The sequence below is a fragment of the Salminus brasiliensis genome, chromosome 2 (genome assembly GCF_030463535.1).
Source record: "Salminus brasiliensis chromosome 2, fSalBra1.hap2, whole genome shotgun sequence".
NCBI lineage: Eukaryota > Metazoa > Chordata > Actinopteri > Characiformes > Bryconidae > Salminus > Salminus brasiliensis.
The window spans coordinates 34,862,022-34,887,652 of record NC_132879.1 but is presented as its reverse complement, the minus strand read 5'-3'; the positions used below and the strand labels follow the sequence as shown (position 1 = coordinate 34,887,652).

The window sequence follows — 25,631 nt, the reverse complement described above, 5'->3', positions numbered from 1 at the left end:
GTTTGCATGTTGGCACGTTAGTATTTGCTAGGAGGCACAAGGGGTCAGTGGCACTAGCACTTCATCAGTGGTCAGTTTCAGATGGTTTGGGTGGACGACCACTCCCAACTGAGAACTGACACTGATGTGTTTGCTACAGGTATGGATATACTGCATATACAGGGGGTTCATTATACCTGGTGTTTCAGTTACCCAGCCTAATAATTCATTGTTTACATGCCTCTGTATGTGATGACACAAAGACTGCTTGTGTTTACAACACCTTGAGTGACCCTTTAATCCAGTATCATTCATTAAATGGCATGTGGACATTTTTAGGTGCTAAGATGGAGCAGGTTCCACTGCTGACCTCAGGACCTTGCTAGCATAAATAGACCGCTCCTATCAGAGGATGGGTTTGTTCAGCCTGAGGGTTAGAGGTCCAACTCTGATGTCCACAGACTGCCAACCCACCCAGGCTCAAGCGATTAGCTTTGAAGAACAAATGCAAGCTTCTTTGGCCCAGAGCTTCTAAGCCCTTTAGAAGTCAGAAATAAAACTTCTGATGTGGGCAGAAACTGAGTAGGAGCTTCCATGCACCCCCCTGCCCTCTCAATGATCTCTTAGTCTCTGGTTGTGTCCAAATAGGTGACTGAAACCTCCCTTTTTATTAAGCTTTCCTTCATTTATCTGATCTGCTTGTCAGCTCTGCCAGTATACACAACACATTTAGCACTGAGAGAACACTCACTGTGTTGATTTAACACTGGCAAATTTGCTGTGTATTTACTGAGGCCAGGGGTGCTGTCAGGGATTTTAGCCGTCATGAAAAGATATTACACCAAGCCCCACAACTCTGCCAAAATACTGAATTCATACATTTTTAGGACCCTATCAGGCACAGGCCCTTAGAATCGTAACCCAAATGAGGCCATGAATTACAGATCAGGCAAAACTAAAGAAAGCAGACAGGAATGGAACATTTGGATGCAGCCCCTGAGTTACTTCTGCGCCTCATGGCTGAAGGGTCACCGTTGTGATCATTTGCTTTAGATTTGGAGAGCACACAAGGCTTCAAAAGGCCAATTATTGGAACCATTTCCTTTCTGCAAATAAAACGTCCCTGATCTCATCTTAAAGTCGGCGATCAACTGCATATTGAGTGTAGCAACAGTAAAGCACAAGGCATGGAGCACTTTAAAAGACTTTAGATAACTGATTAATTCTACAAAAATCTTAACTTTGACCCCTTCCTTTTATTCATGTCATCATTTACAATTGCACGATTCATTTAATTAATTAAATATTCATGATTTGATGTTGATATTGTGCACACATGCTTTGCTATGCTGTGGTTACTGGTGCTGTGATTCTGGATTAAATTAAGGACAATTTCTGAATATTTGAGAGCCCTAAGCAACATCCTATGTAGGGGGTCTCCATCCACCTCAGTTGTATCGAAGCAATAAGGCCCATATAAAGAAATCTGGCCTTTGAATAATGAACAGAGCGTAAGGTTCGTGATTAGCAGTCTGCGGATATTACAAAGCAGATGATATACTGGTTCTAATACATGGTTGGCTGAGTATTATTCAGGCAGGCCTAACATCCATTCATGCTGGCCACCAGATGATCCACTGTAATACTTGTAGCGCACTACTAGTAATATAAGCAACTGCTTGGAACAAGATACCTCCTGACTAAAAGGTCACTGTGGACACATGCTGTATGTGTATAGAACACTCTCATTATTAAGTTACATCATTAAAAGTGACGTACCTTACTGTGGGTTCATTTAAGCTGCGGTCGAAAGTGACTTCAAGAATGTACAGGAAAAAGGTTGAGGTTGAGAAGACACCAGCGTTGTTACAGCATTTTCGCTATCATGGGTATCATTTCAACTAAAACCCCTGTATCAGGTGGTGGCCTCACAATCATCAGGAGGTTTGGACATGCTGTTACTCAAGAAGAATCGCCTTGTCTGAAATCTAGAGGACACCAGAGACATGATGCTCATTAAGACTGTGCAAAAAACAGGATCTCAAAAATTAATGGCTGATATGCCTTTATACAAAGTGCCATCAGGGAGTCCATTAAAATACACTGTCTCATTGTACACATGCAGTGTTTTTCTTATTTTGATATTATTACTGAGATCAGAAATCAGGCTTGCAGCATTTCAGCAACTGTAATCAGGGGCAGTCAACAGAATCAAATTTCCGAGCTTTATTTTCTGATGCATTAAACTTTGTACCAACACTTTAAAGATCTGAAAATGAAAGTAACCAATGTCCACAAGGCAGGGGAAGGCTATGAAAAGGTAGCTCAGCTTTCGGGTTTTCGCAGTGTGAATGTTATTAAGAAGTGTGAACAGTCAAGATAAGATCTGGAGGACCAGGAAAACTCTTGGAGAGAACTGTCTGTAAGACAGGCCTATCAAAACACCCCCCCAGGACTGCCAAGAACCTGCATGTACGTTTAGCTGAGTTATGAGGGTGGTGAACTGCTCCATTGTGCATCATAGTCATTAGAAGGAAACCTTACCTTCCCTTACCTGCAACCTCATTATAAAACACGGTTTAAAGTATGATACAGAATATATAGACAAGCAAGGGGAGAACAAATGCTGTGAACTGACCAAGTCGAAATAGAGCTCTTTGGCCAGATTCAGCAAAGGTACATCAGTCAGAATGAACTTCTGACTCTGTAAGGTGCATTTGCACGTTGTATATCATTATCATTAATAATAATCTTATCATGTTATAAAAGACAGCGTATAAGTGCATTAGAATTTATCGTAAATGTGACAAACTGTGCCCAGACCTTTGTAAAATACGGTATACGCCATCATCTAGTGTTTCAGCATAGACTAGATATAGATATTAGATATCATTTACAGATAATATGGTGAATGTTTGTCCTCCTGAATGTCTAAATTGGCTGAAATATATATGATAATATACATTTAGATTTAATGTTTTCAGGCATTTGCTTTTTTACAGTCTTCACTAAACCACTTTTCTGTTACCGTTATTTAGAAAGCCACAATAGGGTCACCCTACATGTTGCAATCTCAGCCTGTTTGATTCTATGGGCAGGGGCACTTGCCAGGGATTTTGGATCCCGTGGAAAAATATTACACTGGGCCCCACAGCTCCAACAATACTGCCATAATACTCCATTGACACATGATTAAGGCCCCTGTCAGTCACAGGCCTTTAGAACTGCCCTAACTTAATATGGCACTCCTGTCTATGGGGTGTTTGAGGTGGTTTGGAAAATGTTTATGTAAAAATCCATTATGATCTTTGCACACGTGTGTGTAAATGTGTGTGTGTGTGTGTGTGTGCTGGGAGATAAAACTCCAGAAAGCTGTATAATATTGGCCCTTCAGTTTCATTTGTATATCATCACACACCTCGTCTGCTAGGCAGGCACTAGCCGAGGCCTTTTCCTGCAAGGTGTCACAGAACTCACGTTACAACCAAAGTGAGCTTTCAATAACTTCCTGGCGTCCTTTCTTTTTTGAAGGTTATCTTAAAGCAATGCTAGACGATGTTCACAACTGCCAGTAAAGCCACAGTGGACGCCTGTCCAACTCCTCTGTTTTCAGCGGAACTAAACGTGCGAGCTGTGCTACACTCCGGACCGTCAAGGCGCAGCGCTGCGCGTGTGTGTGTGTGTGTGTGTGTGAGCGAGCGGAAAGGAGGCCCATGTGGAGAAACAGCGGCTCGGACCTGCGGGAACAGAGCGGCTCATATGCGGCGGAGTGAGAGAGTGTGAGAGAGCGAGCGAGCACCATGCTGAAGGAGGCGTTGGAGTCCCAGAACACGGCGGTGTTCACCGCCATCACCGGTGAGAGAAACCAGGAGGAAACTGTTAGCCGGTGTCTCTCTCTCTTACACACACACACTTTAGCTGGCCTGTCTCTCACCCACATTAGCCTGTTAGCTAGCTAAACGGCTAGTGAGCGGTGGTAGTGATCCCGGCGTCAGCAGCGGTACACAGAGAGAGACACTAGCTAACCGCCTTCTCACTTCCAAACGAGCCCAACACTGCTCTGTTTAGCTCCTTTAAAAAAATAAATAAAAAAATGACGGCGTGTACACAGATAGCCATATCTCTAAATATATGGCTAACTCCAGCGCTGCCGTGGCCAAGATTAACCCTCCCCTCGTGGTCGCCCAAATTAGTATGTGAATCAAGAGACGCCAGCGGCATTAAGGTCACATCAGACATGAGACTAGCTAGCTAGATACCTCAGAATCAACGGCCTAAATACAGGTAGCTAGCTAATGTGTGTGTGTGTGTGGGGGGGGTTTAGCTATAGCACTAGTGCTAGCTACATAAGCTGGAGTAGGGTGTTGGTAGGCTGGTATACACAGCTGTCCAGCCTCTCTTTGTGCTCTCTCACTTCACTGTTAAAGGAATGGTTCACCACAAAAAAACAAAACAACCTTTAGCTCAAATGTAGTCCATCATTCAAGACATGTTTGGTGTCCAGATGTTCATTCCCTAGTTTCCTACTGGAGCTACAAGGCTGATAAGTCATAAGTCAGATATCACCTCAGAGGATTTAGCAGGACATGCAGCTACTATCCAGTACTTGTTTGATACACCAGCCTCGCAGTAAAGAAGCAGAGTTTGGGCACTGGACATGTTGTGAGGAAGGATGCGCTGGTGTCGTTGTTGGATATATTGTCTGTGTTGTGCTTCAGATGAGTTAAAATGTTAAAACGGTGCATTGTTGACAATTCCAGCTCTTCCAGAGTCCAGTAAATACATAATCCCCAGTCTAATCTCGGTTGTCAGTGTGTGATTTGTGATCAGGAGGTATTTTAATGTTTAGGAGTAATTGTGTTCGTGGTACTGTGTTTACGCCTCGTCTTCCTCCAGCTGTCCACGTTCAATTAAAACAACTAAACCAGGGGTGTCCCGTCTTATCTGCAAAGACAGGTGTGTTGTTTAATCAGGTTGTCCAGTGTTGCTGGGATGAAAACCCGCAGCCTGCACCAAGCAACGTGAAACTCCACGTCAGTAGAAAGAGTCCTTTTAAGCCTTGTGTCTCCTCTCTCTCTGTCAGCGTCGATACAGGTTCAGGTGGAACCGGTGGGCCGTTGGTTCGAGGCGTTTCTGAAGCGAAGGATCCGAAATGTGTCTGCCTCCTTCCAGGAGCTTGAGGAGGAAGAGGAGTTATCAGAGGAGGAGGAAGATGAGGAGTTGCAGCTGGAGGAATATCCCATGCTGAAAACACTGGACCCCAAAGACTGGAAGGTGCTGATTGACATGCCTGTCAGATATTGTTAGAAAATGTTCCCGTTATAAAGGGCAGGTTATCATGATGTCTGCCTTTGTGATACTGATCTCACTGAAGGCTGCTGTAGGCAAATAGCAGCATCTGCATTGTGCCGTTACCAATCCGTCTTGGCCAATCATAGTAGATCACAACAGCATTTCTGTAACTGTTACGAAACCTTAAAAAAATTCTGGACTTCTGAACGATGTTTCACTCTTTTACTCCCTCAGAATCAAGATCACTATGCTGTGCTGGGTTTAGCTCATGTGAGGTACAAGGCAACCCAGAAACAGATCAAAGCTGCTCGTAAGTGTTTCCTCATGCTGTTCACATTGAAAATGCTCACCATTTCTAATGATCTAGCGATGGCTTTTTTGTTTGTAGGTTTGCAGGTTCATTTTTGTTTTATCAGTAGAGTCGATGTCCAATTCTATCAGTTTTTAAGATGAATTGCTTTTCTGCAGATAAAGCCATGGTGCTGAAACATCATCCAGACAAAAGGAAAGCAGCAGGCGAGCAGATTGTGAAAGGAGACAATGACTATTTCACCTGCATAACAAAAGGTTAGGATTCCATCTGCTGGTCCAAGTGTGACACTGTGTGATTTTATCATCTAACACAGTGATCTAATACTTTTCTCTGTTATATTAATCACCACATTACTTCAAACATTAGCTTCTGAATGCATGCTTGTGTGTGTATATTCCAGCAATAGAGATTCTGTCCGACCCTGTGAAGCGGAGAGCATTTGACAGCGTGGACCCCACCTTTGATAACACGGTGCCGTCTAAGGCAGAAGGCAAGGAGAACTTCTTTGAAGTCTTTGCTCCTGTGTTTGACAGGAATGCCAGGTAGGCGCCGCCCCCGTTTGCTTTGTGCACACACAGAGCACAGAAGATCAGCGACGCTAACTGTGCTATGCATCTTACAGGTGGTCTACTAAAAAACACATCCCCAGCTTCGGAACCAAGGGGTCATCGTTTGAGGACGTAGATAATTTCTATTCTTTTTGGTGAGTTCTTAAATGCATCATGTGGCGCTGGCCTGCTAATGCCACTCCTATAGGAACATTGCTCAGTATAATTCCTTGAAGAACAGCTTGGTGGGATTTTGTCATCAGTGTGTATCTAGTGAAGCCAGTAGTGATTTAGGGATGTTACTGTGAGATGTGGTAGAGAATTTTTCTTCAAGTATATTTACTGCTTACTATATGCTGAATGTCCTGCTGAATATGGGCACGATGTTAAATATGCAAAAGCTGAGAGAGTACATGGAGGAATGGAAGCATACACTGGCAGTCAAAAAGAATTGGTCGGTTTTGTGTTGTTGGTGTAATTACAACTAGTACATACCAGAATATCAAATAGGGGGGGGTGTCCATCAGTATTTTGTAGGCCCTCCTCTGGTCTAAATCTGTAGCTAGCTGTATTTTTTTTAGTAGCCTAGCCTAATTTTACCTAAAGGTAAACTGCATTTGAGTTATGAGCTACTAAAACTGAATTGGTCGCACCAAGCAAACTAGTTCCAACGGATCAACAAGTTATAACATAAACCTTACCCCTTCCTCCACCATAATAGGTGGAATGTCTTCCATAACGAACAAATCCACCAAAATATGAAGTGACCAGCTCCTTCAAACACATCTGCAAGACTTACTGAACATCAGTGTGTAACCTCTGCATATCTAAAAGATGCTTTTTGACTGCCCGTGTATTATCAAGTAACAAAGGTGCAATCTCTCGGACCTTCCTCAGTGGAAGTCTGTGCATTCTACGGTTCTGTATTAGGATATATTTTACTTAATAGTATTTAATAATTAATTGGTTCATTTGTTCACAAGGTACAACTTTGACTCGTGGAGAGAATTTTCATATTTGGATGAAGAGGAGAAGGAAAAGGCTGAATGGTAAAGTTCAAATCTCTGACTTTGACTTGTTGTCCTCCTTTTTACAATGGGTTAACTTATTTCTTAACTACTTTTTTTGTTCTTTCTGACCCAGTCGAGATGAACGAAGATGGATTGAGAAGCAGAACCGAGCTTCTCGAGCCCAGAGGAAAAAGGAGGAAATGAATAGGATACGAACACTCGTGGGTACGAACAGTGCAACAGTCTGTTCTAATGGGTAAAGAGAGCTGAACCCTGTTTTGGGGGATTTTGTTACAGCTGTTCAATTCTGTGCTGATGTGTTGCAGATACGGCATACAGCTGTGATCCGAGAATAAAGAAATTTAAAGAGGAGGAGAAAGCCAGGAAGGAATCGGAGAAGAAGGCCAGGGCCGAGGCCAAGAAGAAAGAGCAAGAGGAAAAGGAGCGGGTCAGTGGAAACTGTGGTGACGCATGGCTGTCTCCCAGCCTGAAAGGGGTTTCGGAAGTGTCAAAAAAAAAGTTTAGGTTCATCATTAGGCTCTTAAAGATTAAAGAACATTAGGACTGTCATAATTATCATTAGCTTATCATGCTAATCATTATTTGCTGGTCTTCGTATAAAAATGAGCTGCGCCAATATCTTAGCAAATTGCACAGTAACCAGTGTCGCAATGATGGCACCTCTATACAGTAAAAGTAGACTGCAACGGGGCGAAGACTTGGCGTTTTTAGACATGCGCATTATTTAAAAAAATACGCTACATTTAGAAAAAAAAAATGTTTGCGATTTCTGAACTATTATTTATTAATATTTTGTTGCTTTTTAAAAGATATAATTGCATTATTATGCTATTATCATTATAGCAGTGGCGTCAAATGGTCTTAAAATGACTATCATTAATCACCATTATTTTTGGGACAATATATGTTCCAAAAAAATATATAATAACAGGCCTAATTAAGATTCAGTTTTACACCAAGAAAATGATATCAAAAAAGGAAGCCTAGTTTTTAATTTTAATTTGATACTTAATTATTTCTGCCTGGTTTTCAGGAAAAATAATTTTATTTTTATATATATATTTTTATATATTTGGGAGACCCCCGTCTCCCAAAAATGTTCTATACTCGTAAGATGTCAAATTAGGAGGTAGCTGTAACTGTAACCTTCGTCTTAAATCCCTGCCATGTTCTGAAATTGTCCTGTTGAAATGAGGGTATTTTATAAAATCCTTCTGATGGTCTCGTCATTGTTTTGCTGTCACACAGGCTCGACAGGCTGAGCTTGATGCAGCTCGGCTCGCTCGAGAAAAGGAGGAAGAGGAGGCCAAGCAGGCGGCCCAGCTGGCCAAGAAGGAGAAGGAGGCTCAGAAGAAAGCAATCAAGAAGGAGAGACAGAAACTCAGGACAACATGCAAGGTTGGAAAGACTCTCCTGTCAGCCACTAAAGCCTGATAACTGATGGTTCCTCATGATTTGTTCATTAAGCGTTTTTTTTTCTTCCTTTGGTCAGAACTGTAATTACTTTGTGGATACAGAGGCGGAGAACGTGAGGATGATGGAGGACGTTGAGAAGTTGTGCGATCGATTAGAGCTCATCAGGTACTGAGACTTTCATCTCATTGGACCGCATAGTGTGTGCAGTGACCTGAGAATAAAGCAGGTGATTTACATTTCGTTCATGTTTAAACTGATCGATTGCTTTCTTTTTGTCTTTCTTAGCTTACAGAATTTAAATGAGACTTTAGCATCAACCAACAAGGAGGAGAGCAGAGCTGCCATCGAAAAGCAGGTAAGCATTGAAAAAGGGGATCAAGCATTCTGGGTAGGACTTTTTTGGAGTTCAGAGAAATTCCAGTTCAGTCCAGTTCTTTTTTTCTTTTCTTTTTTTTACCACAGTGTTCTGATAAAGGGCAGCAGAGGGCGCTCTAGGTGCCATTAACGGCGAATATTCACAGCCTTAAAACAAAGTGCTACAAAGAAAGTGATTTGCTTGCGTGTGTGTGTTTACTCAAAGCCGTTGCTGTTCTGTTGTATGTTTGTAACTGGACTGTGTAGTTCTGTATGTGATCTGACATCTATGTATAGTTTAAAATCCCTATGACTGACTGCAGTCCCGCCCAACACCTTCCCCTTCTTCTTTAACAGATACCATAAATTTGATGTGTTGCCATGCACTGGTGTTCTCTGGTGTCTGCCAACACCTTGATCTCATTGAAATCAGCAGCAGGCAGTGTGTTTTTAAAGTTGACAAAAATGCCGGCGTGAACGCAGCCTAATGCCCAAACTAGACCCAACCTTGTGGATTGAGTAGTATTAGAGGATTTTACACAAATATGGCACGAGTTATGCAGAGAAGTATAGAGGTTTCTTTGTAGCTTTGTAAAATATGATGAAAATACTGAAAACTAATTCTTGCATGGTGTTTTGACTGTAGGTGCAGGAAGTAAACGCTCAGCTGCAGCGTGAGAGAGAGGCTGAGTTGAAGGCCCATCAGGCAACCCGCAGCTTAGACCAGACCAGCACCGGCACTGGTGGGAGCAAAGGCTGGAATGAGGAGGACCTGCAGCTGCTTATCAAAGCAGTCAACCTGTTTCCTGCTGGAACCAATGCCAGGTCAGCCATATAAACACACACACACACACACACACACACACACACACACACACACACACACACACACACAAACACACAAACACCCACCGTAGTCTAGCAGTCATAGCCATGGCTTCTTACTGTGTGCTGTGCTCTGTGTCCTGCAGATGGGAAGTGATTGCCAACTACATGAACTTGCACTCAGGCAGTGGAATTAAAAGAACCGCCAAAGACGTCATCAACAAAGCTAAGACTCTACAGAAACTAGGTGAGTTCCGTTTTCTGGGGTGTTTTGATGCTTTACAGTTTTAAGAACAAATAAATCTTATGACGTACTCCCCTTTTTTCAGACCCTCACCAAAAGGACGAAGTCAACAAGAAGGCCTTTGAGAAGTTCAAGAAAGAGTATTCAGCAGTTCCTGCAGCTGTAGACAATGCTGTGCCTTCAGAGCGGTTTGATGGTGAGTTTGATGTATCTTCTAGCACATGCAGTGAGCCTGTAGGAAGCGTTACATCATCGCTAACAGGAGGCCTTTTCTTGCTGGGCGTCAGTAACCTGCTAATTGGTCCACGTTTATCGTGCCAGTCAGAATTGGGGACACCTAGCTTTTCAACTCAGGCTTTGATACAAATAAGCATGTTTTCAGTTCTTAAAAAAAAATTGTCAGCATTTTGGGAGTAATACTTGCCCCCTTGATGTGATGTCCGTGTTTATCAGCGCTCAAACCGTAGCTGCCTTAGCTGTTTAAACCGATTTGGTAGCACTTTACTGAATGATTTTTAAGACACCATGACAACTGACAAACCAACATTTATAAAGGCTGCATTTTTCAGTTCACCTCAGCAGCCGTTATGAGGACCGGGTGCATATTCAAATAACGATGCTACTTTTTGTTGTCAGATACTGCAACCTTGAGTATCTGCTAATACCAAGTAGCCTAATTGTTGGAGTTGTGCTTGTAAAGACTATAAAGACATGGGGTAAACATTGCTGCTTGTTATAATGTGATCGAGTTATAAAGCCTAGCATACCAGCAGAAAAGGTGCTTTTCTTACCTTACCTGCTGAAGGTTCAGAAGTTTGCCATTTATTAAAAAAAAAAAAAAAAATTAAAAATTATCAGTTAATGAAGAGTTGGGGTTCCAACCTAGGAAACTTAACCAGTTACAGTGATGACCGCGAGGGCGGGCACAAGCAGTATCTGAAACTATAGCCTACACAACAGTTGCATGCATTCAAAAAATTGTAGAGCCAAACATCCTAAACAGATGTATTATTTAGCCCAGAATTATTCAATCACAAGAATTTCCCTTTTCGTGTTTCCTCTTGATAGTCTCGTCCGGTGACTCTTCTCCCTGGACGACAGAGGAGCAAAAGCTCTTAGAACAGGCCCTGAAGACCTACCCAGTCAGCACTCCTGAGAGGTGGGACAAGATTGCAGCCACTGTGCCTGGACGTACCAAGAAAGACTGTATGAAAAGATACAAGGTAAGCACAACATTCTACTTCAGCCTTTAAAACAGGGATGGGCAGTTCTAGATTCCTGCTCATGCACACATTATTCAGCTCTCATGATAACTGCCTACCCCTGCTTTAACACGAGGTGTTTGAGTTGTAGAATAGGTCTTGTACCTGGATATGCAACTTGGGTACTGTGATCTGTGACAGTTTGAAAGCAGAGTAGCAAAACAAAGCAGGACATTATCCGAACGATATTTAGCTCCAGGTTTAGCTGTCTGTGCAGTTCTACTAAATCATGTATATGGGTCTTTGATAGGCAGATAAATGCAGATTTTGGCATGTATTGGTGAGACTTGGTCTTCTTTTTAATCCTAATCCTTTCAACTGCCTCAATGAACCTTAAAATGTTCATTTCTGTGATCTGATGTAAACATTTGTCTCTCTCTGCCCTACACAGGAACTTGTGGAGATGATTAAAGCTAAGAAAGCTGCCCAGGAGCAAGTTGCTACTAGGAGTAAAAAATGACAAACACAAAACTGCAAGAAACAAACCACGTGCACACAGCTCCATGTTCTTTTAACGTTATTGTGTTGGTCTTTATTTTATAATAAAATTAAAGGAAAATGCACAGACTACATAAATACTTGGATGTGAATGTACAGGCAGTGTGAAGTTCGTTTTTCCTCAGGTTCTTAACCAATTCATCCCACTTTTGATTTGGTTGAAACCTGGGAGCTGCTCGATAGGACCTGAAACACATTCAGCGTGACAAATGACTAAATTACTTGGTGGCACAACTGAGGCCGCACAATGATACCAGAATCTAAAATTCAAAAACTAAAGTCAATATTGGGATGCTGATTCAATCAAGTTGATGGTGCATTATTGTGCTCGAGGAAGCAGAATATTTAGGTGATGTTGGGCTACAATGTTAGTTCATACATTATTCATTTTACTGCTTTTGGAACTTGATACAAATAAATGTTAAATTTCTGTGTAAGGCTAGTGCCAATTTTTATATCGACATTAACAGATGAACCTGAAAGAACTAACACAGCATTGAGTTCGTGTTTTGGTGCATCCCTGCATAAAACTAGCCCTGACACTTCACTGCTGCAACAGCAAAACCATTCAAATTATTTACTGTTCTACAGCTCAGACAATTGCACTGATTCTGCATCTAAACACCACTACAATTATCAGATCTACTTTGGCTTGCTGGACTCTGCTTAGGCAAATGTAAGGTCAAGTCTGGCAAACTGATAAAGTTATTATTATTGACAGAGCGCTACAACAGCCAATATATGGAAAATAGCAGTAGGCATATGCAATACATATACACTTGAATTAGTTATAAGTAAGCAGCCATTTAGACAATTATGCACTGATTTATTTACTGAATTTATCAGATAGGGGTCAATTTCCCAGAGCTGGATTAAACCTAGTCCTGGACTACCTTGTCCTTTTGATATGAAATCTTCATTCAGCATGCTGTATAATCTCAGTCCTGGTCTGGGAAACCAAGTTTATAGTTTATATATATATATAAAAAAACTTAAATATAAGCCCAATATTCTGCTTTAGCCCACATACTATTAAAATTAGGTGCAACCATCATGGTTAAATTGGAACTTGTGCTCAAGGTGCTGTATGGCCACATTACAAAGAGAGCTACAGACAGTACGTACCAACAGCTGCAATGGCTGGTGCTTTGTTGTAGATGTATTTTGTACACACTTCCTTGATGGTATTTGCATCTATGGCCTAGGGGTGAGAGAGTAGATGGGTGAGGGGTTCATGTGTTCAAATACAAACATTTCACATTTTCAAACTAAATATCTTTTCTTAAAAAGTTTATAATAAGAGAGGGGGGGGGGGAACCCAAAACACTGAAGAGGTGTAGGTTACTAACATCGATCCTGGCTTCCAGCTCATGCAGTGGGATTCTGCGACTGTAGCACAGCATCTGCCTCCCGATATCCTCACAGATGGGTGTGGAACCTAAAGGGATTGATTACACATGATGTACTCCAGTGTGGTTCATGACAAAGCTGGACAGTGGACACCTTTATGATCTTCACACTACAATAACCATGTTAATTATAATATTGCTGATGCACGCTTACCGTCCAAGTGAAGCAGCATATTAGTCTTCAGGAGATTCTTTGCTCTTGCTACTTCACTGTCCGTCACACTGGTGCACAGAGACATCCTGTAAACACAGATAGAGCGTGTATTTTAAGTAATTAATATCACGATAACAATGATACTATTGTTATAAATGACAATAAGAAAATACTTATTCTTTTAAACTTGCATTTTAACTTCAATAAGAAACAATAAGAAATAAGAAAATACTTATTCTTTTAAACTTGCATTTTAACTTCCACTATGGCGACTGAACTGCATTAACTAATGAAATAATAATCGCTAGATTTGTTGATTACAACCAAACCAAAACCTAAGCTTTGGTGAACTCACTATAAAAGGAAATGTGTCATGTCTTAAACCCAGTACGAAAACAACGTATTGCAGCAGTTATGCAAAAATCGCGTAGCTCCATTTGAATCTGCTAGTATTTCCTATCAATCAAATAATCAACCTGGAGTGCAACCCTCATTTTTTATGTAGCAGAGTATTTACAAGTAGACAAGGTTTGAAAGAGAAAATAAACAAAAACCATTAAGAGCAACTTAAGAACAAATATTTTTATATAAGTCAGTAAGCAAAAGATTTGCCAAAAAAGAAAAAATCCTAATAAATAAATAGAAATTAATAAACCAAATTGGATGATTAACATAAAACAGAAAAGGTAACTATTACAATTTTAATCACTTTTAAAGAATCACAAAGTTATGTTAAAAATACAATTGGTCAAAGTAAGATTTTAAATCAGCCATCAATGATAAAATGGAAAACAAAAGAATAAAATGGAAACTAAACAAAAGCTAAATTAAATATAAAAGATAAATAAATACCAAAAAAGAGAGAAAAAATAGCTATGATAAAAAGATCAATACAATTGCCTTTAAAAGTCAATTAAAATTAAATTAAATTAAAACCTTTTCCCATTGACCTACATTAAAATTTTGTAAAAATATTTTTTTTTCCTTCTTCTGTTAAGCTGGCACTTTGGATATGCAAGGTTTTCATCCTAAGAATTTTCTTTCATCAGTAAAAGTCCCAGAGATTCACGGCCAGTTTTAACTGCTCTAATACTGATGGACCCATTGCCCTGACAAACTGAACAAATCCCAAATAGGAGAACATTGAGAATTTCAGAATCCTCCTATAAAAATGTAAACGGGTTTCGCAGAAGAACGGTTGTTAAATAAGGCCTACTGAGCTTTGAGCTTCCACACTCACCATTCAAGCTGTGTGAAGTGCATCATCTCGTTGATGGAGCTCGGCTCACACACGGTGTAGAGCCCCCACAGCCCGGTGTCAGTGTAGCAGGTGTTAAAGGACTGGAAGCTGTGGCACAGGTTCCCCTGGCATGCCATCTGAGCCAGCTTACTGGACAGATTCTGAGGGACACAAACACGACAAAGCCACGTTGACAAAACAACATGATCAGCTTTCTAAAATACAAACAAACAAACAAACAAACAAACATGAGAATGACTCACCACTCCACCCCCAAAGGAGCGATCCCAGTTTCCAATGAGTGTGTTGGCCACCATAAGAGGGATGGTGTCAGGGTGAGACCAGCCCACTGCCTCCACAGCAATCGCTATGTGCGCCAGCGGCATCTTGTCATCCCTGACTCGGATCTGTTAGAATCAAACCCAATAAGACAAAGTGTTGTTTTTTTTCTGCCATTTTAACCTAAAGATCATGATGAGAAAATGAAACAAGCTTCTCTTTAAGAACAGACAGACAATCCTAACTTTATAACCTGATCAAGAAACTGAGCCAGAAGCCACAGTCATGGTAAGCTGTGTTTTGTACCTCACTTCCAGTGAACCTGCAGGCAGGTAATGCAGGCGCTTCACCCTTGTATCTGGCTGGCAACTTTCCAAAGTGGTACGTAGCCAAATCAATCAATTCATTGTGGGACACTCCTGAGATCAGAATAAGAAGCCATTTAATAAATAAATAAATGAGCACCATGTACATGCAGTATTACTGAGAGAACTGGATCCAAGCTCACCCCCAGCTGCAGCCAGCACAATCCGTGGCCCCTTGTAGTGAGTGGTAATGTACTCCACAAGATCTGCTCTGTTTATTGTTCTGTAAACAGGTTTAACACACACACACACACACACACACACACACGCACACACACTTTAATATTGCTTTGAACATGAATATCATAAAAACCTGTTGTTTTTAGTGTTTACATGACTAGTGGTGTATCCACCCACCCACCCTGAGCTGTGTCAAAATAAAAGTCACATTTAAATGAAAAGCCCATGTCAATAAAAAAAAATAATAAAAATGACTGTGTCAAAATAAGTCACTAATACAACAAAAAACCCACCATGTTAAAAAACAAAAAACAAAAAAAACACTAATACAAACTGTGACTGTGCCAAAATAAGTCACTAATACTATGAACAAACACTGTGTCAGAATAAAAAGGCACTAATACAACAAACAGCGCCAAAACAAACAAAATCACTAATACAAACAGTCCTAAAAGGCCATAGATTTACGTATTTTATTTACTCCATTTTGACATGTTCACTTTTTTCATTCCCCCCCCTTGATCAACCGAACTAAAGACTTGATAAACCAAATACAACTAACTTCTGTACTAATTCAGAACACATCAATCAAAGGTCCCAAACACTTTTCATACGACTGCCAGAGCAGGTAGAGCTCATCACTTCTACAGTCTTCCACAGAACACGTTCTTGGTCAGCAATACTTACTTGATGTTCTCTGCAGGGCCAAGGATGGTTCTCCCTAGAGCAGTGTCCCGATAGGCTGTGGCATGCAGGTAGTCAAAGACGACTTCCTGTAGGTTAGTCTCCACCTCCTGCATCTCTCGAAGGATGACTCCACGCTCGCGCTCGATCTCGGCTTCCCCCAGCGTGCTGTTCTGGATTATGTCAGCGAGAATCTCCACAGCTGAAACCGAGGGAGATCATGAGTAAATCCTCCTTACACTACAGAGGCATCTCCTACCATCTACATCCACAGAGTTCTCCTACCCCTGGGCAGGTCTTTAGAAAAGGCTTTGGCGTAATACACGGTCTGCTCTCTGGAAGTATAAGCATTCAGGTGGGCTCCCATGTTCTCGATCTCGAGCTCCAGGTCTAGCTGGGAACGCTTCTTTGTACCCTGCAAACAGCACAAACAGACAGACATGTGTCATACACTGGAACGGTTCTCCTCAATTATTCCCCGTTCTTCTAAGTCAGTCCAGTTAAGATTCGAGGGTGAACAGGTGTGCTAATGGGTCAGCAGGTGTTGTTTATGAGCGGTCTGGACTAATAAGGAAAGACCTAAGAATTTTCAGTGCCCTTTTGAAATAACACTGACTCCCAGTACATAACAAATGGCCTGTTTGAATGAATTGATTTTGTGAGATCATGAAAACCAATGCATTTACATCAATGACCCAGTAATAGATCAAGATATATATATATATATAAAATCTAGATCACAATGATCACAATATCCCCACAATGTTGTCAAATTTGCCCCCTTTCCCCAGACCGCCTTTACTGAGTTTACAGTACAGAAGCAATACATATTTTTCCTCCGGACTCCCGGTTTGTTGAGTAAGTAGAATGTTTCAACAGACAAGGTACAGTTAATTCAACTCAGCTACTTCATGTAATGAACAGCAATGGCACAATGCAGGTACCGCAGGTTCCAGCCAAGACTGTCAATCACTACATTCCGGAGTGTAAATCTGGCCTTTAGACAGTAAGCAACTGACTTCTGATGGGAAAATAAAACAATGTGACAACTAACTGTTGGAATTGGACACTGGAGAGGTCACTGAAGCATACGGGGGTGGGCAGAGCTACATATCATAATGCAACCGGTTAGCAGTAGCGCTAGACCTGTGATTGCTTCACTTTTGAGAGATGTTATGCTGTCCATGCTTTCTACAGAAAGCTACACCAGCCTCACATGCTGACGTTATAAAGAGCGGTTCAGCTTGGACACAATACAGGAAAGTCTGAACAGAGCATCATTTACATCCATCATTACAGTAAGAAACAGCCTGCTTAATTAAAGATGTTGGACAGGAATTATCGCTAAACAGTATTGCTGAAAACTATTTTAGCTTTAATGTGGGTGCTAATTTTCAATAGATGTTCAGCCATGTGATGTTTACAAAAAGAATAACTGTCAATGTTATTTTTATGCAGTCTTGTTGGCTGAGAATATCACCAGTGTCTTTCTGCCCATTCCAGCCCTCTCCTCCTCTAACTTTGTGCTTCATGCCCAAACCACAATGCCCTCACTAATCAGAATGACCACTGTAGGGTGTCTGTGTGAGACTAGTTCTATAATGCAATACTGGGACACACTGATCAAACAGTAAACAGCAGGTGAATTAATTATGACTTAGGCACGCACAAACACGAGCTGAAACGTGCAGCCAATTCATGAAAGTGTGGGCTACAATGTGTACTGGAACGATCTGAAGAGACCTGACAGGACTAATGTTTTTATTAAGGAAGGGGGCGCTTAACCAAGTCAAAGAAAAGTAATGATGTGACTAATTTTTGTCCAGTAAGCTCCTTCTCAACATCAGCCAACACCCTCAATGAACCTTATTTTGTAAATGTGGCGACCTGGTGCAAGTGAGATTTGTCATAATAGAAATCAGATGTTTCAGGTTTTTCTGTAGATAAAGCTGCTCATGACAGCTATTCATCACTCTTCGTTTAGGGACATAATTGCTCCATTTGACTGACGCATTTTCGCATCATCATTCTTTCCTAAAAAAACAAATCTGTCATGTGAAGAACCTCATCAAAAAAAATCTAGGCCAGTGGTTTTAAACTGGGTCGCGACCCACCCACCCACTTGCAGCATGGAGACTGTATGTGTGTTTTTTTTGTTTGTTTTTTCCACCCATTACAGCAGAGCTCAGATCACAGTTTAGACCAGAGAGGGGAAACATTCAGTCCACCGTACCTCCAGAGAGCTTGTGTTCGTGTGCAAAGGCCTGGGTAAAGGCCACTTCTGCTGCATGCTACGAGCAACATGAAATGAATGCTGAAAGTAAGGGTCATCAGACCACAGAGACTAACCCCAGCTCAACTTCTCAACCACACCACAGCATTAAGCTTTTAGAGAGAGTGCTTCATGTGAAGCTCCCTCTACCATTTAACAACGATCATTCATTTGTGCTTAAAAAACTTTGCGGAAAACCAGCTGTATTGCTTAAACAAAACATGTCTAAATATTTCTAAAAACTATATTAATGTGTTAATAATAAAGATTTGTGCGAACATCTAAATACAAAATAAATGGGTATTTTTTCCCTCATTTTTATAATAAATGCACAATTTATTGTTTAGTAAAATAAATAAATAAATAATAATATAAAAAATAAAAAACTATGTCTACAGGTGGCTCTTTGCATTAAGAACGTTGGGAACCCCTGATCTACACTCTACTCTCAATAAGATCTATTAGACGGGTCCCCATGTTCTCACTCATGCCAAAATGCTTGTGGTGAGGTAAGCAGTAACTAGTTACATTTACTAAAACACGAAATTTTAAGTCCATTTATAGTGGATTTTCTGAATATTTTCAATACTTCAATTCAAGTATACGTGAGTGAAAAACATCCAGCTTCCACTCAGTTCCATTCAGCGCTTCATGTGCAGTTACTACTTCCTTATTAACATTTCATTTTGCGTGACGGTCCTGCAACATCACCTAGACGTCTTTGCTCTAATAACTACGCAGCGCCACTGTGACGTACATCTGTACAAGATGCATACTTGGTACAGCTGGGCAATACGCTGATATTGACTCGTCTCATTGTCAAATTTGTTATTGTGATACACAACATGCTTTTCTATGGAGAATATTGTTAGTGCCTAATAAACACTGATCAACTGATCAATTTCATTAGAAACAGTGTAATTAGACTGGTTTAATTTGAAGAATGAAGATCAGCAGATGTCGAATACAAATTACTGTATTTAGTACGAGAGAGGATCTGAATAGCAGTTTTTTTTAGGAATGTCACTACTGATGTATTTAGTCTCTGGTTACATGTATTATGATGAACATTGTATATCATGAAAAAGGTCTCCCAGCCCTAATATCTGGACACTTGGATGTCCAGTATATTGTATTTGGAAGTTGATACTGCACAGACACTTTTAAGTCTATGTGAGTCTCCCTAGAACACAGGACACCAAATATAATTCCACCAAATAATTCAGGATGTCTTACACTCTTTTTTAATGATTATTTATATATATATATAATATTTGATCTGCTGTTGTTTTGCTATTTGCACTACTTTAGTGCTTTTTGTACTGCTGTAATATGTGACTTTCCCTGTGTCTGTCTCTGATGTAGACAGTTCTGTCTACTTCTAGTAAATTTTACCTTGAAGGCCATGTGCTCCAGGAAATGGGCTGTTCCGTTGTTCCTCTCATTCTCATAACGACTCCCAGCATCGATCCACAGACCGACCTACAAACAGAAACGCCGTGCTCTTCATCAGTGAAGTCCATGAGGGGGTGATCAAGCCCAGACCCGTTAGCTATGCCTTACCGTGCAGGTCGCCAAGCCGGAGTCCTCGGATGCTACTCGAAGTCCGTTAGCGAGTGTTGTCACCTTCGTCTCCGGGACGTTTAACGCCACCTCATTCGCTGCTACCGCGGCCCGGTGGCGAGTAAACTGCGGGAGGGCGAGTTAATCAGACAGCTCCAGTATTCAGTACAGAGGTGACCGTTACCGTTACCGTAGCTTAGCCAGGTCGACTAACGTTACTGCGCTAGCCGGGCTGCTGCTAAGGACAGTCTACGTGTGTCGTATTTTTTAGGACCACAGTATACAAATGCAAAAAGTGTCATTACGTAAGTTTTAGAGCGGTTTACCTGTGAGACTGAGCTCGTTTTCAGTAAACTCTTGACGAGGTGTCCTCCGGCTGCTCCCACACGGCGCATACACGCCGCCATGTTGTTTACAGATGTGAGGACGTCACTGGCCGCGTCTTTTCTGATTGGATGACCTGAGAACGTTACGTCACGACCGCAGCTGCGCTTTGGGTGAACAGGCACATGAAACTACATGGAAATGTGGATATTACACCACGAGTATCCACTTCAAGTGTGGTAAAAACGCACCTGGGAGCATAGTTATTATATTTCTCGCAGAGTAAACACACTCATCTAAGATTAACCCCTGATCAGTGCTGATCAGTGCTGTGTAAAAGGCACGAGATCAGTCTAGATCAGCATGCCTGCTGTGAGAAGTATGGAGGCAGGAAAAGCTCACCTATACAGTCACTGAGGACTCCATTAGGAACAGTCATTAAGAGCCTCCCTTTTACTCTCAAAGCAGCCTCAAGTCTTTTATGTATGTATTTTACAGGATATTGGAAACATTCATTTGAGATGCTGTAAATCTCCTCTTCTACATCATCCCAAAGATTGTTCTGGAAAGTGGATTCTGAGCCAATGACTGAAAAGGCCTCTAAAAAACACAGGACTCATTGTCTTGTTCATGAAACCTGTGTTAGATGACTTTTGTGTTGTGATCTGGTGCATAATCATGCTGGAAGTAACTGTTGGAAGGTGGGTAAACTGTGGTCATGAAGGAACACACCTGGTCAGTAATAATACTCAAATAATCTACGGCACTGGTTGGGATTATTGGACCCAAAGTGTGCTAAAATAACAGTCCCCACACTATTACACCACCACCTCAACGAGGAGGTGTACAGGTGTTTCTGCGGTTTTAAGAATGAAGACAGAATTTTGTGCAATTCAGTATCACCTCCAAACTAGCTCATAACAACCATAAATCTGTGTCGTGATACAGTGAATTATTATTGGAATGCTGGAACATTCATTCATCAAGTGAAAAATACATATTTAAAAACTGCTTCCAGTGGCCCAGGGGTCAGGAGTTCAAATCCTGAGCCATGCCCCTTTGCCATCAGCAGCCAGAGAGTCAGAGAGAGCAAAACTGGCCATGTTCTCTCCCATCATTCGTTGCCTCTCCTAGTGTTTATTGGCTGGTGCGGTGGAGCTTGGGACCTGATTTTTCTTCAAGCGTGTTGGCTGCCTGGAAGTGTCGCATTGGTGGCAGTTTTAAAAGAGACGTGTAACAAGCCCTTACCCTCCTAGTGCCGGGAGCATGGCTAGTGCTAGGGAGACTTCTGAACAGGTGGGTTAATTGATAGTACCGAAGTGAGAGAAAAACAGGGAAAATTCACCAAATAAATTAAGTAAAAAAAATAATAAACAGTGGCTTATTATTCACAATTTATCTAATAATAATGCTAAAGGAAACATCTATTCCAAGCTGATCTGAGACATTTCATAGTTTAATTCTAATCACAATCCTGTAGATCTAATAGCGAAGGACATTTAAACAGCCTGTTTTGTTTGCATTGCTTGTACACACTTAAAAACCTTGACTCTTTTGACTTGCTATCAGGTTCATTCTGAGAGTGAAGGACACTTTGCCATAAATGAGACAAAAACACTGAAAAAGTCTTCACACAACTGTGTCTTTAAAGTATAAACTTGCTGATCAGCTATTCTTCTGAGAATGATTCTACATTATACAAAATACAAAACAACTGCTCCTCTTGCCACAGTAAATAGTACAAGGGCTGGCAAGACGCATAATGTACGAGCGAATCTGTGTTTGAGGATAAAACAACAATAATAAACCAAAAAAAAATTAATTTAACACAAACACAGGAAAAGGCTTCAAGGCTGGAAAAATAAAACTCTTTCCCCCATCACCGAAAGGTGCATATTCAGCCTGCAGTGGGTAAGTGAACATTAACACTTTAAGTAGCGTGTCACATCTATCCTTTTAATAGCTGCTGTCTTACTGGTAAACTATATTAAGAAGAGGCTGGAACAAAACCACCACCAGAACATGTGTGTCTTTGCATTACAGCACCGTCAGCTGTGCATCTCTCAGCTGAAATGTCAATGAATACTCTGCTGCAATGGATTGACCTCGCAGGGCCCGAATGAATGCTGACTATAAAAGTCCCTGAAGTGTCTGTCAGTCCGCATTTGACCGGGAACGGTCTAAATCAAGGATCAGGAGTCATGGACTGGCTGGACGTGCCACTGCGTGTGCGTAGTTGTGATTGGGCAATGTCAGCCAGGGCACTCTGGATCTTCTCCAGCAGTAGATCTCCTCTGTACACCACTTCTTCTAGTCGTGCTGCTGCCTCATGGTTCTCCTCCTCCAACTGCCTCAAGCTAGCAGCCTGGTCAAAGGAGGTGGAAAGAAAAGACAAATAACAGATAAATAACAGTTCAGCAATGTTGGTAACACTAAAAATCCAAAATGTGTTTTTTTAAGCCATACCACAGAAGGAGCGTTTTGGCTCCTCAAAGAACATTTCTCAATTAAAATGACTCAATTCTGGGGTTCTTTTGGGAACCAAATATGGTTCTTTCATGCCAGAAGTGCACACTGCTGGTGCTGAAGATTTTCCGTCCTGGACTGTTCCGATTCAACACACCTGACTAACATTTAGGAGCCCCTTACATCATTATGCTGGATTAGGGTTAGACCTAAACTCTGCAGGGTGGCCAACCCCCAAGACCCCAGAGTGGGCATCCTTGTTTTCTTTTACTCTAAAAAAAAAAAAAACCTTTGTGGAACTATATTAACTACAATTATATTATAGTTTTCACATTACTTCTATTTATTATTTTTTTTTTTAAATAAATACATTTCTGATGTTTTACCCATTTACCAATTTTGGATCTGCAATTGCCCAGCGTGTATTCTCCACATATCCCATGCAATGCTCCCGACACTAGTTAGGGTGAAGACCAACACACGCCCCTCTGACACGTGTGCAGCCAGCCAAAGCCTCTTTCTCGAACTGCCACCGATGCAACACAACTTTGGAGTGATGTGATGTGATGTGGGGACAAAGCAAGGCCAATCGTGCTCTCTCAGTGCCCCAGCTGCCGATGGCTAGAAGCATGAGCGGTGTCTGAACTAGCGATCCTCTGGTTGTAGTGATAGCGTCTTATTTTGCTGGACCACTTGGGGCCCATATTATAATATTTCTAAAAACTCTGGGGCACTAACGCTAATATATACTACTTCATATTAATCTGTGACTACTTGGACTGCAGTTGACGTACCTGTAAAGCAGCTGTAGATTCTTCACTGGGCAGAGAGTCGATCAAGACGTCAACATCTTTCGCTGTCCTTGCAATCAGGGCTGCAAAAAGCTGTGCATATTCTGTGGCAAAAAACCCAGACTGATTAGTCTAAAGCAGTGGGGAAGTGGGGAAGCACTGCTGTAATCTCTAATACACATGTGTTCCTCATCTGAAACATCACATTAGTCTGATAACACATACGGCGTGTGTGATGACAAGAATCTGTGTGTATACCTTCTGTGGGGTTTGACGGCTGGTCCTTGTTGATGGCCGTCTGGATGTTGCTGAAGGAAGCAGGTGGCGCGCACTGCTGCAGCACTCCAATGGCATTGCAGAACTGATCAGCCAACTATGTTGAACAAAAGATAAACTGAATATCTACTTCATGCTCAAATACAAACCCAACCAATCTTTGTAAATAATGTAATAACTACACAAATAAAGACCATAGACTTCCGGATATAAAGCAATCTTGGAGTAACTAATCACAATGTACAGATTCTCATATAAAATAGCCTTTTCTTTAAGCTGTGAACTAAACATTTTAAATTATAGGCTGTTTTCAGCATATGCTGTTGTTGAAGTGAGTAGAGTTCTCATGGAACTGGTGGTACTGAGCATGCATTAACAGTACCAGTGAGGCTCGGTACAGCTTTAGTCACAAGGGAGGCCAATAATACAGTTAAAAAGGGGTTCAGCTCTACAGTTATGAAGTTGGCAAATAATAGGTCTGCAAAGTTGAGCTTGGAGGGGGTGGGTCTGGGACACCAGACCTCACTGTTAAGACTTCTAAAGATGTCGTGGGCTTTATTCAGCAAAACACTGACAAACAGAAATGCAGATGAAATGCCCCTGTGAAAAGCATGTGAGATAGTGGTGGATGCTGGATGTTATGAGTATGGGTGAAGGCAATGGGGTGGGCCCTAAGTGTAACCAGTCAACCCTCACATTTTTTCCCAGGATTCTCCCTTATTTTACTCTTTTTGTCCCGCTGTCCTTTAATTTCAATATTTTCCTGTAAATCTTCTGTATTTGTTTTAGCTTTTCCTTTTCCCCTCATATATTTTCAATGCTCAGTGTTGACTGGCATGCATGTCATCCCAAAGATCAGGTGTAGGATCTTAGTCATCTTATTCTGTTTAATGTAATTTTATTTGTAATTAATACAATTGTGTGTATTTTATGCTGAAAACTGCACAAAATGATTGTAGTAAATAAACATTTAGCACAAGAGCTACTTTTCCTTTTTCACCATCTCCCTTCATGAACACACACAATAACTTATCTATACTGGCTGATCAGTTATTTCACTAAACAGTCTATTTATTTTATTAAATTAATATATTTATAGATATAATAGATCATTAATAGAAATATGTATTTTTAAATGAGTATTACTTTTGGTTTTACTGCGGAAATACTCGGATTTTCTTCAAGCATCAGTTCCGGTATTTGTATGGGGAAAATAAGCTGATGATCGGTTTGGGATCGAACAGCAAATTAACAGCATCGTCGGTCCCAACAGTGTGTAACCGGTTAAAATAGGATATTTCACACTAAATAATATTTAAAGCCAGTAATTCAGTCTCATCGGTGATCTCGGGGTGTGTAGAAGAGCAGCGGAGGTAGCACAGCTATGCCTAGTGACTTCAGTAGTGCTCAGTTTTGGAGACAAAGCACACAGCTACTGTACTTATAGGGTATATTAATCATGCCAACGAGTCTGAATTTCGTGGCCATGTTCGTCCACCGTTAAAATGAGCTGCTAAATCTATATTTACGTTATCTAGATGCTGTATGGTCTAACGTAGCTAGCTAGCTGCCGTGTCTCATTGCAGCCATAAGTGGAGGAACACCACCATTCTCCTCAGACACCCCCTCATATGACCTATACAGCAATCAGAGTACTAGACCAGGACTAAACCTGCTGATTTCACGACAGAACTTATACGACAGGTACATATAGCGAATTAAATACTTCAAAAACATCCAATTTGATCTTACTGAATTGACTGCGTCTTGGAGCTGCGTTAGCCTGTCCGCCATCTTTTCTGCTTGTCGCCCCCCACCGACCGGAGGGCTAACGACGCTGGCGGTCTCACGTGACCGAGAAGGGCG

At 41.2% G+C, this 25,631-nt stretch overlaps 3 protein-coding genes across 3 annotated transcripts; 1 reads left to right on the top strand and 2 right to left on the bottom strand.

Annotated features, from left to right (window-relative positions):
- Positions 1–3,646: 3,646 nt before the first annotated feature.
- Positions 3,647–12,199, top strand: dnajc2 (DnaJ (Hsp40) homolog, subfamily C, member 2). The gene is made up of 17 exons (XM_072672485.1): positions 3,647–3,834; positions 5,063–5,253; positions 5,506–5,581; positions 5,740–5,838; positions 5,985–6,126; positions 6,207–6,287; positions 7,116–7,181; positions 7,276–7,367; positions 7,469–7,590; positions 8,412–8,561; positions 8,656–8,744; positions 8,865–8,934; positions 9,580–9,758; positions 9,905–10,005; positions 10,088–10,198; positions 11,071–11,225; positions 11,656–12,199. The coding sequence occupies exons 1-17, from the start codon at positions 3,780–3,782 to the stop codon at positions 11,722–11,724; spliced, it is 1,848 nt and encodes a 615-aa protein (XP_072528586.1). The 5' UTR covers positions 3,647–3,779; the 3' UTR covers positions 11,725–12,199.
- On the bottom strand, positions 11,771–20,331 carry pmpcb (peptidase, mitochondrial processing subunit beta). The gene is made up of 13 exons (XM_072672488.1): positions 20,235–20,331; positions 19,909–20,034; positions 19,741–19,827; positions 16,359–16,488; positions 16,077–16,275; positions 15,353–15,432; positions 15,151–15,263; positions 14,829–14,972; positions 14,566–14,726; positions 13,326–13,411; positions 13,112–13,200; positions 12,888–12,963; positions 11,771–11,948 (listed from the first exon to the last, which is right to left on the bottom strand). The coding sequence occupies exons 1-13, from the start codon at positions 20,313–20,315 to the stop codon at positions 11,884–11,886; spliced, it is 1,437 nt and encodes a 478-aa protein (XP_072528589.1). The 5' UTR covers positions 20,316–20,331; the 3' UTR covers positions 11,771–11,883.
- A 1,341-nt stretch (positions 20,332–21,672) lies between these two features.
- Positions 21,673–25,599, bottom strand: med21 (mediator complex subunit 21). The gene is made up of 4 exons (XM_072672464.1): positions 25,518–25,599; positions 23,748–23,862; positions 23,493–23,593; positions 21,673–22,597 (listed from the first exon to the last, which is right to left on the bottom strand). Exons 1-4 carry the CDS (start codon positions 25,557–25,559, stop codon positions 22,418–22,420), a joined length of 438 nt encoding a protein of 145 aa, XP_072528565.1. The 5' UTR covers positions 25,560–25,599; the 3' UTR covers positions 21,673–22,417.
- Between the last annotated feature and the right edge of the window lie 32 nt (positions 25,600–25,631).